This window comes from Microtus pennsylvanicus, chromosome 5 (genome assembly GCF_037038515.1).
Source record: "Microtus pennsylvanicus isolate mMicPen1 chromosome 5, mMicPen1.hap1, whole genome shotgun sequence".
Lineage (NCBI taxonomy): Eukaryota > Metazoa > Chordata > Mammalia > Rodentia > Cricetidae > Microtus > Microtus pennsylvanicus.
In genome coordinates this window covers 55792084-55804486 of record NC_134583.1, presented here as the reverse complement: position 1 = coordinate 55804486, position 12403 = coordinate 55792084, and the positions used below count along the sequence as shown (strand labels likewise).

Sequence of the window (12403 nt, the reverse complement as noted above, 5' to 3'; positions counted from 1 at the left end):
TTTCCACAAATCTCCTAGGGGACAGTCCAAGTCATTAAGATGGTACACGTCCCAAGATGAATGATTTATCTTTATCTTCAAATAAAGTTCTCACTTAAATGTTCTTTATGTTAAATCGTGCCATCATCTTTTTGGTTGCTCAGTAACACTTCATTCACCCACCAGCTTGCTCATTTATCCATCTATCCATTCACTCAGCATGTCCCTGTGGCGTGTGTCGGCTGTATGCTGCTACCAACTAGGATAAAGCAAACTGCAAAAGGGAAATGTCCCAGACAGCCCAGAGCCATAAAAGAAAACAAGATAAAATAAAATGTATTAATTATTACAGCAGAAAGGGAGATCCATACTGTGATGAGGTCGTAAAGGAGGCACGATGTGTTTTAAAAACTCTATAAAATGGGATTTGATCTAGTCAGGGAGATCATGGAAACTGAGGGATAGGTAGACATTTGGCAGGTGAGGAGAGGAAGGAAGAGAATTCTAGACAGCAGAGCAACTTTTGCAAAGGTCTATGGCAGCAGGGATAAATGAACAAGCCTGGGAGAGGATCGCTGAGACAAAGAGGGAGGGGAGTACTGTGGTGTGGGAAGATGTGGGCAGGGCCAGACAAATGAGACCTCATCAGCTTGCTTGGGTATTTGACCTTTATCTCAAGATCAGTTGGAAGCTACTGAAGTGGTTTAAAGTAGAGAAATGGCAAAATCAGAAGTCCCCTTTGGCTGCTCTGTGAAGATGTACTGGAGGGCAGCAGGTATGGACACATTGTCACTCGGGTGTTTAGAGTGGTACCTTGAACTAGAGGATGCTGGTGATGATGGAGACAAGTGATGGATTTAAGGGATACATACTCATGTGACCAGGCATGAGGGTGGCTGATTCAGGCTTGGAGCAGAGAGATGAGGAGGAGAATGGTTTCATCTCTCTATCTTAGAGATAGTGAGGTTGATGGCTCCATCTCTCTGGTTTAGAGATGATGAGGATGGTGGCTTCATCTCCATGTCTTAGAGATGATGAGGAGGATGATCTCTCGTTTGTGCAGCTGTAGAGATGAGTGAGATCTGAAACACCTGGTGAGGATCAGGTACTCCCAAGATTGACAGGGCAGGAAAAAATGGACAGGCATTCCATAATGAATGTGTTGAGTTTGCCAGGCCTTGGACACGTCAACCTGGGAGACTCCTTGACTGCCTCTCTGTTATTTTCTGTTTTCAACAGTTACTGCATAGTATTGACTCCACTGTGTCTCCATATTGACTCAGCTCAGACCCCTGTGATTATTCCCTGTGTAGTTAAAGCAATATCCTGGCTCTTTCCTCTCTAACTTTTCCCCTGCACACACAAATCTTTTAAAATAGTATCTCCTGAAAGAGGCCTTCGCTGAACCACCCTCACCCTAACATGCCCATACCCTGTTACTCTCTACATTAGGCTAACGGATTATTTCTTCTAAGAAAACACAGCATCTATCATCTTGGTTTACTGTGAAAGGAAATAGACATGCATTTCTTAGCTCTGCCAAGAGACCATATACACCAATAACAAGGGCATGGGTTGCCCACAATTGGGTTTCTAAATGTCATTACCCCATAAAAGAAGCCTGGGATCCTCAAACAAATGTCTAATTCCAAGCTGGAATAAAGAAGAATCAAAATAAATCCTAACTTCTTGCTACTTCAGATAATAAGGAAGCACTCTGAGAATCATGGAAACTAATTGAAGAGAAACAGAAGCCAGTTTACAACAGCTTCCCACTAACTGAATCTGAGATTGTGTGACTATCAGAACTAAAATAAACAAAACACTTGATTCATCTGATGAATTAAAAATTTATGAGACTCCCCCATTAAAGAAGAAAGGGAGGAATAGAGGGAGGGAGAAAATGAGTACTCTTTCTTATAAGAGAATAACAATAAATAAATATGAAATGAATAATGAATTCAAAATTATGACTGATATATCACTGTAAGTTTTATGACAAATATAGTCTGTCTATATTCTCAAAATATATATTTTCTCTGTCTGTATTCTCAAAGTATCTTTCTACAAGTTACTTGTTAACTTAGATGAAAACAGCAATTTCACTGTGGAAAACTGATAGACATCACCAGAAGTGAGCAAGGACAACCTCCATCACCAGAAGTCAAGGGCTTGCTGAACTGAAGACTCAAGAGAATACAGTTGCCTGCCTAGATCATACAAACTTTAGCTGTGCAGACCACCAAACACCCAACATGGATGATACTTAATGCAATAGCCACCTGCACTGTTCAAAACAAAGGGGGCAAGAGAAATAATGCAGAGGAGACAAAGGAGACACAAGAGTTAGAAGAAAGACGGTAAAGCCACAAAGACCGTATCAGGGCTGTAATAGATGATCTTCTTTGTCAGCTTGTCTGAAACTGAAATCAGTCAGAAGACACGCTTCTGGGCATGTCTGTGAGGATGTTTCCCAAGAGGTTTAACTGAATAATGAAGACACACAACCCTAAATACAAGGGGGGGGAGTAGGAAGCCAGATGAGTATAAGCACCCCACTTTCTCTGCCACTACACTTACGTCTTCATCATCCTGATAAGCTACATCTCCTTAGATTATGGACCAAAAAAGCACCCCTTTTGTTCCTTAGGCTGCTTTTGTCAGGGCTGCCACAGCTGCAAGAAAGATGAGTAACACAGCAGAGCCTGCCCTAAGGCAGAAGACTGTCCTTCTCTAGACACACTGAAGGATTTAGGGATAAAGAGGGAGTGTGTCTCTAATTCATTCTGAGATTGGTCAGAAATATAAAAAATTGGTTTGCATTCACATTCTTAATAAAAATAAAAATATAATGTATTTATAACCATGAGAAGAGTGTATTTTCTCGTTATTGGAGAGAACAGAAAGCAGAATGGATTTTTAAAAAGATATACAATCGCCTGAAAACTGGATGAAGAGAAATTTCTCATCTGGTCTTGCAAATTTTAATTAAGTTTAATGTAAGATTAAAATTCAAAGTGACAGTGGGGCGATGGTGGCGCACGCCTTTAATCCCAGGACTCGGGAGGCAGAAGCAGGCGGATCTTTATGAGTTCGAGGCCAACCTGGCTTACAAGAGCTAGTTCCAGGACAGGCACCAAAGCTACAGAGAAACCCTGTCTCAAAAACCAAAACAAAAAAAATCAAAGTGGCATAAAATAGTAAGCAGCTAATAAACATTTACTGAACGAATGAGTGGACTCCCGTTGCTCTATAACCTCTCTATTGAAAATGTACAGTGCCCTGCCTGTCAATATGTGAGAACTATCTGGATAACCGAGCATAGCATCAAGGCCCAGTACCATTTCCAGGCTCTTTGCAGAGTCTCCTGTCTCATTTCCATCACTACTGAACCACACCGCAGGCTCCAGTCACAGTGACTGAGAGTCCCCAAAGCACACACTAAGAAAAGCTTCGTGGGGTCTAGAGAGATGACTCAGTGGATAAGCACTTACCATGCAGGCATGAGGACCAGGGAATGGACCTCCAGTACCACGTGAAAGCCAGATGGGCACAGCAGTCCACTTGTAATCAGTGCCCGGGAGACAGACACAGGATCCCCAGGGCAAGCTTACTAAACTAGACTGGCCCATGGGTAAGCTCTGGCATCAGCAACTCCGTAAAGAATGCCGAGAGTTTGAGGAAGACATCCATGGGCACAGATGTTTATACATGCCTGCACATACATGCGAACACACACGCACCAGAGAGAGAGAAAGAGAGAGAGAGAGAGAGAGAGAGAGAGAGAGAGAGAGAGAGAGGGGGGGGGGCACTAATTTAGCTCCTGAGCACAAGCCTGTCCTCCTCTTCACTTTCTGAAATTGATGATGTTTGAAGATGAAGAGAATGAGCGTCCATCTCTGGAAAGGCCTCTCTGATGTGCACTTTTGGAGAGGACCCGGCCCGAATGGACCATATCTAGCAACAGACGGGCCTCTGTGTATGTACGTCTATCTTGGCACATGATCAAATGATGACTTGGGGACTAGGGTGTTCCTTTGTCTCTTTACCACAAGCTTTGCCTGGGTCCAGAGAAATGGGTTCACTTATATATCAGCCATGAATTAGCAACTCACTACTAACTGAACGTCTAGATTTGTCCCTGGGTTCTTCTTCATCATCCTCAAAATGTACAGAGGGCTGAGGGAAAGGAGCTTGGCTCTCATTTTACACAGAAGGAAGAGGGATCAGGGAAGGTAAGATAACACAGCATTCTCAGAGGCTGAGATCTGGTACCCACCTCTCTTGCGATCTAGTGTTCTTTCGTGAAGGCAGATTGGACAGGAAGCAGCGAGATCGTCTTTCAGGGTTTGTTCTTTCTATGACAAATGCTTGGTTCCTGATTACCCCCTGCTTCTATCATCACCGCTGAAATAAGGCACACCCATTTTCCAGGCCAGCAAACTGAGATTAGACGTCGGATCTTACTTTCTGCCTGCAAAGCTTATGGGCTTTTCCTCTCGCATTGCCAGTGTGCACAGCACAACTCTGACTCCATCAGGATGAACGACCCGGATGTAACACTCTGTCCCACAACAGCTCACAGGCTCACAATGCAGCTCACACTCTCAGACCACAGGCCACACTTCCCAGGGTTTCCAAACCGAGATGTTTGGTTTGTAAGACTAGCTTTCCATCTCTCCCGTGCAAACTGAACACCATCCGCAATTACTCAGCCAAACTGCTGACGCCCACAGACACTGCATCACGCCTGGCAGAATCCTGTCTGCCCAGAGACAACCTCAGGGGATCTGGGACACCCCAGAGCTTGGCACTGGGGGTACTTAGAGCTGGAGGAGGGGAGTTTGGACTGACAAGATCCTGGAGCTTTGGTGGGGACTGTATCCCAACAACAGAGATTGCTCTGGGGAAGAATAAAACCACAGAAGCCCAGTGTTCCCTACCACATGATGTTGTCTGGGAGACCTGAACCTGGCCCATGAGGCCTTCCCTCACCTTGTACTCCCATGTCCCAGAGAATGACTACCACTATCTGAGGTTGGGAAGGCCAGGGATGCCACTCAGCCATGAAGCTGGCAATATTCACTGCCTAGTTCGAGACAGCGACAAGCCCTTAGCGCCACCCCTAGCTTACCCAAAGGGGTAGTTTTCCTGCTTTCGGGTTTCCATAATTGGGAGAGTTGCCTGTCCTGCTCAGTGGCCAGCATCCATCCACTGGAGATTCCAGTGGGCAGACCTGGCAAAGGAGTATGGCAGGCTCTGACCTGGGACTTATGGGACCTAGCTATGCTTCCGTACCCTTGTGTCTAAACTGCAAATGCCCATTTCAGAAGGGGTCTTAGAGGTTTCATGAAACAAAAGATTTAAAGAGCTCAACAGAGAACTGGCTTTTACTAGATGTTCAGTGTGGGAAACTGTGAGTGGCCTTCCGCTCCCACATTCTGGCATCCCACACCACGTTCTCTTGCTGGTTTGAAGCTTGCTTACCAGGTCAAGTTTCAGTGTCTGGAAGCCAACAGAGCATAACCAGAATGAGTACTCGGCAGAGGTACAGTCTCCTCTTTGAGGTCACATTGGTCCAGAAAAGAGCAAAACCGCTAAACCTTACCCAGTAGCAGGCCCAGGGTATTTCCTCTTTCGCCTCTGCGGTCAAATGCTTCTCACACAGTTAGCCTTGAGCATGGGCAGGGGCCACCATCTCAGTTGATTTAGCACTTGTGGAGTAGCAGACACCCACATGGGGCTGGAAAGGTCACCACCAAGCACCTCAACCTCTGCTCTGTGCAAGCGTGGCCTCCGGTGTGGGATTTTCCCCAAACGCAGCAACCTCTACAAGGAAAATAATCTTCCAGAAGGAATTAAATCTTTCACAAGCCTTGTGATAGCTTGAGCCCTGCCCTGGATCTCTACCAGTAACAAATGGCTTTCTGTCTGTCTGGCAGACTTGAGACCCCTTCTGAAGAAAGAGATGGGGGCTGAACACCATCCCATGGCCTTAAGACTGAGGGGAGGAGACAAGATAACCCTCCATGGGCCCCTGCATGCTCTGAACTCCGACATTCTTCATCCCAACCTCTGTCTCCACAAGGCCTCAATCAAGTGGAGGGAAGCAGGGCTCAGACCCAAGAGACACAGACCTCCTTAGCAAAGCCCTAGGCAAGGCAGGCTCACATGAGGAAGGGGCAGTCGTGGGGCCATGGCCAGGTTTAGGGCAAGGATCAAACCCCTTTGGGCACCCAGACACTAGGGCTTTTGAGACACAGAGGGGCTGAAGCCCTCAAAGCAGGGGTGTTGATCAATGCCCCAATTCATTCTAGACAATCCCCATTGTCTGAACCAGCACAGAGATGGCCATTCTCTCCACCAGCCACTAGGAAGAAAAGCCCCAAGACATGGTTACCAATCAGAGCTCAAGCATGGAAGTCACAACTGAGACATATAGATTAAAAATCAGATGACAGATCTCCAAAGGGGTTGAAGAAAGAAAGAAAGAAAGAAAGAAAGAAAGAAAGAAAGAAAGAAAGAAAGAGTATGTCCAAATAATGTGGTTTCAATCTTCAGAGACTAACAGAATTATTGATTGGTGGTTATTCTTTTATTATTAATATTATTATCATTATACTTATTCTCGTTTCTTCTATAAAGTATAAGGAAATTTACATCTAAAGATGTAATCTCTGCAGTTGTTAAAGTAGAAACCAGAGCTCAAGTGATAACTGTTTCTAACTTAGCAGAATGGAGCGGTATGCTGTCCCGGGGGGTTCCTAGAAGTCAGAGTGCGAAGGGAACCATGAAAGGGAAAATACTTCCTTCTCTCGGCAGAAAGCCTGCTAAGCTAGCCACAGCCAGCCTTTGTTTATCCTTCTCTCAGGGTTGGATCTAGGATCAGACCAAAGGAAAAGTAGACCCTAGTGGACTGCTCTGGAAATGGTTAAGCCGGGATCCTTTCAAGAGACTGAAAGGGCAGCATTTAGGCCAAATCACAAACTCAAAACCTTCCCCAACTTCACAACCAAAGAAGCACATTGAGTTTGGACACAGAACAGAAGCCTACAAAGAAGAGAATGGCCAGGGCAGGAGGACTCGAGATATCATAATGAAGTAATAACCGTAAATGTAAGTACCAGCCCCTGGCATTTGGGGGCATTCGGTGTTCCAAGCACTGTTACTGGTCTCCCCATGGTCTCCATGTAGCTGCTGAAGGAGAGGGAGGGGTGTTGAAAGGGCTATCTCCCCAGCAGCTGCAGGCAGAGGGACTCAAATCCAGGAACAGAAAGAATGGGTCCAGGTCCATTCGCCACCCCATGCCCTGCCCAGCCCCACAGTCTCCCTGCACCTCTGCAACTGAATGCACCTGAATCATGAACTTGAGTCTGGGGCAAGCTACAGGTGCCAAGGTTCACGCACACCCTCGTCTAGCCCATCTCACCTGGTAAGATGGGCCTTCTCCCCTCTAAAGGAGCAACTGCTGTGTTTCCAACCTGTTCCGTGGCTCGGCTCCATGGACAGCCCTCGTGCAGATGAGATGAGATACCCAATGGTGTCATGTCACCTCCTGCCTTAACCCCCAGAAAAAAACCCTCAATGCAAAGTATTCTCCTACTCAGTTCAGGTTTCTGAGCCCATTTTTTATAGATTCCCAATGAAGGGTACAGGAAGTAAACTGGGCTAGAGGTAGATGCCAGGGTCAATTCAAGGCTGTGGGATTTTGCTTACACATTTACAACATGAATGCACGCTGCCTACATGCCATTTGCCATGGGTGTGCAGTCTGTGTGCAGTGTGGCTGTACTTGGTGTACATGAATGAGTGTCCCCTGTCCCCCATTCCCGACCCCGGCCTCTTCTCCTGGTTATGAAAGTGGAGTTCCCATCCTGGCCCCATTGTGTACATCACAATTTCACTCGCTCTCATATCGGATGAGAGCTTTAAACTCCAGTGTGGGCCAAAGCCCTGAGAAACCAAAGCTGCCTGACCTACAAGAAAGTCACCCAGCTTGAGGACAACAGCTGGGGACAAATCAGGTCACCCTAGAAAGTGTGAGTTCTGGTGTCTATTGCTCCTTATTCACCTCTGCCTCCTGAGCTGTCTCTCACCCTCATCCGTCACCCTCACTGGCAGGTTCCCTTCCTCTAGACAACTCTCTGTCCCTGTTCACTTCCACGGGCACAGCTTAGACCCACCTGTGTGCCATGGACACAGCAGCCACCTGTGAGCATGCTCCAGGCCTCCTCTCTCTCTCTCTCTCTCTCTCTCTCTCTCTCTCTCTCTCTCTCTCTCTCTCTCTCTCTCTCTCTCTCTCTCACACACACACACACACACACACACACTTGGGAGGGCATGTTAGAAAACTCCACATGCTGGCATCCTGTGCTAGACACACTCCCTTCCACTGACACCCACTTGTACTCACAAACTCCCACACTGACACAGTCACACCTGCTTTCCTAGGGGACACAATTACGCCAGCAACTCCAGCCCCAGCCCCTGAATCCAGTCACGGGAGCTAGCCATCCCCTCTGTTTACTTACTCTGAGCTTACAAGGCAGAAAGCGGGTGTTTGCAGGGGCCAGCGATGGGTGGCAGCTCCCAGCAGTTGAAACTCCGGTGGCCAGGCGCAAAGTGGCCGCGGGGGGCCGGCGCCGCCGGAGGCTGTCTGCTGCCCCCACCCCCAAATCTCAGGCTCTTCCCTAGCGGTGCGCACCCCTCCAAATGTTTGTCCTGAGCCAAGCACCGTGGCCTGCGAGGCTCTGCCGGGGAGCGAGGGCTATTTCGGAGCCCCTGGCCACAGTGGAGACCGCGCGCTGTCATCTGTGGGAGCTCTGGAATGGGGACGCGGTCGGGTCTAATTAGAGACCCGGCTCACCCCTGGGCTGGGCCATCACCCGGAGCCACCAGAGCCGGCCAGGCGAGGGCGCCCACATGTGTCCCGCATGCCAACATCTGGAGAGGGGAAAGGACTGAGCTGCCATGATCAGTTTCCTGGAACTGAAAGAAAACAAGGAGAGATTTGGGAGCAATTCACATCCCTAAAGAGGGCACAGCCTCGCTGAGCAGCCCCAAACGCCAGGAATGCGGCTGGGTTTGTCCACTGCAGGTGCTTCCCTTTGGAAACTCAGTTACCCACTTCAGTCACCCTCCACATGACAAACCTGCCAAAAATGACAGGGGGTGTTGGTGAGATGCCTCCCTACCTCGCCCTCACCCCTGGGCTCCATGTCAGATGGCTAAGTCCACAGAAGTCTGGGCCAGGCCCAAAAGCTCTGGAATGCTACATTTTCAGACGGAAAGGAAGCTTCTAGTTCATTCCATCCAATACCTTCCACCCTGGTTTGAATCCCCAGGGCCTGAGGTGCCTCTACTTCATAGATTGCCAAAAGACATTTGTCCACTACCTGGGCCCCATGATGGGAGGTTTGCAGGTTTGCACACATTATATGTTCGAGGAGAGCAGGTTAAGCACCACTTCTATGGTCCAATGTTCCAGATCCCTGCCTTAATGCTAAACACTCCTATTTCTTGCTTCGAGCTCTGGTTGGCACAGCTGTTGCCTGGCCTTGGGCATACCACAGCTTTGATATAAAATCACCAACTTTGTCTCTTTGGGGACTCAGGGCTATGCAGGTGGCCCAGCCACTGCCAGGAAAGCCAATGTCAACCCCTGTCTGCTTCCATCCAGGCAGCAGGACTTTGCCCCTTGGGTCTGCTTCCTTCACTAGAGCAGAACTGGAGCCTCTAGGGGATATTGTCTGGGCACTGACATTACATCACACCGTCCTCAGGTGGGAAGTCTGCAGAATCTCCCCATGCACTCTTGGTGGGTTAAGGTGTAAGCAGATAACCTGGGCTCTGTCCTCCCTCTACCGCTCCCTAGCTGTATCTTAGTCATGGCATCCAACTGCTCTGACCTTTATTTAGTTTTCCCAGATATATAGTGGAATCATAACCAGATCTGCCTGCTCTTAAGGCTTTAAAAGTCTGAGAGCTCAGGGCTGTGACGTGACCAGGAAGGCTAAGATGCTTTAGCATGTCAGAAGTGAGGCTTAGGTCTTAAACAGCATCCCTGTTAGCAAGAGGCCTCAGAAGGCTTTTATTCTGATTCCAATCTTGTACCTATACTTGAGAGTAAGGAGAATCACTAAGTTTGCTACATGTACTCTTTAGGCACTTGTGGTTAAAACTTCAACCTAACATATACACATGCACACCATACGTACATGCACACCATATACACACACATAAGCACACACACATATGTACACACACCACACACATACAGACACAAACGCTTACATACACACATATATACACAAAGATACATATGCACATATGTATATACATATGCAGACCCATAAATACACACAGACACAAACATACATATATGCACACAAAGACAGAGACACCCAAACACCCACATATGCACATATACAAACACCCAAAAATACACATACATATGTATAATGTACAAAAACATATGCAAATGTATACAGGAACGCACAAAAGTACACACAGGCACACATAGCAAACATACACACGTGTACACATACATAGGCACACATGCATGTCCACACACATGCATGAACACACATGTGTGTACACAAATAAATGTATGCACACAAGTAAATGTATGCATACAAATACAGATACCTACAACACAGCACAGCCTCCTGGACTCCTGGGCTCCCCATAAGCCCCAGTTGCCTGGACCCTCTTGAGTGGATTCGCCGTCCCCTGGGGGCCGCCTCATGATTACAGTCTGGACTGCAGTGATTCAGGTATCCTTACAAAGGCCCCTGAGAGCAGCTCCGTTCTCTCCACCCATCCTTCTGGGCCATGACTGATGAGACCTTCAAGGCTAATCAGGACCAAAGCTGCCTCTGGAGCTCATTGTTAAAGTACCCTCCCTTGCATCCCCTCCCCTCTGCTTGCTTGGCCTCCACAGTGCTATCCTGCTTAATTCTTAATGGAAATTCCATCCCCTTTCTAGCTGGCTCAGGGAGCCCAGGCAAGAGCCAACAGTAAACCCCACCCAGGGAGAAGGGAGCCCGCCTGGCCATATAAACACATACAAATGTTCACAGACACACAGACAGAGACAGTCACAGAGTCAGACTTCTCCACACATTGAAGGAGTGTAAGATACCAGTGACTAAGGTTATACACCTTACTTGGGGTTTTCTCCTCTCGAAGCCTCCTACCGGCACTAAGTTCAGTATCATCCCCATTCTATACACAGAGAAACTGAGGCAGGGAATCAGGGAGCTCATGTGAGGCCTCTGGTAATTAATCAGTCCCACACATGAACACCAGGAGCTGTGCACAGAGACGCATGCTCACTGCGCATGCATTTTGGCAACTGTAGTAACTTTTGGCAGATGTCATTCCCATTACACAGACAGGGACTACAGGAAGCCGCACAGTTGGTGATATAAAGGGTGTTGTGACATGGATGTGAAATATCACCCACAAGGTCATGTGTCTCCAGCTTGGTGCTGTCTTGGGAGGCTGTGGAGCTGTAGGTGGTAGATTATCAGACGACAGGACCTAAGAGCTAGAGTCCAGCCCCTCATTTAGCATTTAAGTTCTCTGGCCCTCTGCTTCCTGGTCTATAGGGAATCCTGGCCTTCCCTGCTGCTCAGTGCCTTCCTTACCATGGTAGACTGTGCCCTCAAATCATGAGCCCAAAACAAGTATCTCTCCCCTTAAGAGCTTCTTGTTGGGGTTTTTGGTGGCAATGACATGGAGAGTAACTAAAAGAGAGGCCCAGAGATGTTCAAGGGAACCCACGGGGGTGCACAGCAGACACACGGTAAGGAGACAGACTTACGCAGCCTAGGTATAATTACAGATAGCTTGTGGCGCCTAACCAATTAGGAATCTGGGAATTTCTGCGTCAGGCAGATGTCCATTCCAGCCTGACTGCAGGTCCTTTTCCTCTCAGAGGGTCTAGGCTCCACCCACCAGTCTCACATACTGCTTATATGTTACTTCTAGAAGCACAAGTTCACACCCGAGTGGATGAAGACTTAAGGCTTACAATCCACTCCACCAGGGCCATAGTCACCCCCCAGGCTTGATCTGAGTCCAGCTTTCCCTACATTCCCTTCTTGGTCTTTGAGAGAAGGCCCAATGCTACCACATCCTTTTGACTCAGTCACAGAACACAGGCCAATGAGCCCTCAAAGAATCTGAGTGAGTACTGCCCACGGGCTGCTTAAAGGGCTTCCCACCCCACAGCCTGAGTTCTGCTCTCCAGGCCCACACAAGGCTGGAGGGAGCCCATGGGCATTCACGGCATGGCATTGAAGCATTAACACCATTTCAAAGAGAGCCATGCTTCAAAGAGATGGTAGAGAGGAGCAGCGGCTCAGCAATGACACCGGCAACCTGAGAAGTCTCGCGCCTGAATGACTGAGAGAAGGCA

The 12403-nt window shown here is 47.9% G+C and overlaps 1 protein-coding gene across 2 annotated transcripts in view; it reads right to left on the bottom strand.

Annotated features, from left to right (window-relative positions):
- The window catches only part of Insc (INSC spindle orientation adaptor protein), a 114907-nt gene extending 104181 nt beyond the window's left edge, over nt 1-10726 (bottom strand). The window contains exon 1 of one of the 2 annotated variants that reach the window (XM_075974833.1): nt 10631-10726. In XM_075974833.1, the coding sequence (XP_075830948.1) occupies nt 10631-10726 (96 nt within the window). Of the gene's footprint in view, nt 1-8510; nt 8886-10630 lie in introns of those variants that run through there. The other variant, XM_075974834.1, reaches the window with a different exon arrangement.
- Nucleotides 10727-12403: the final 1677 nt, after the last annotated feature.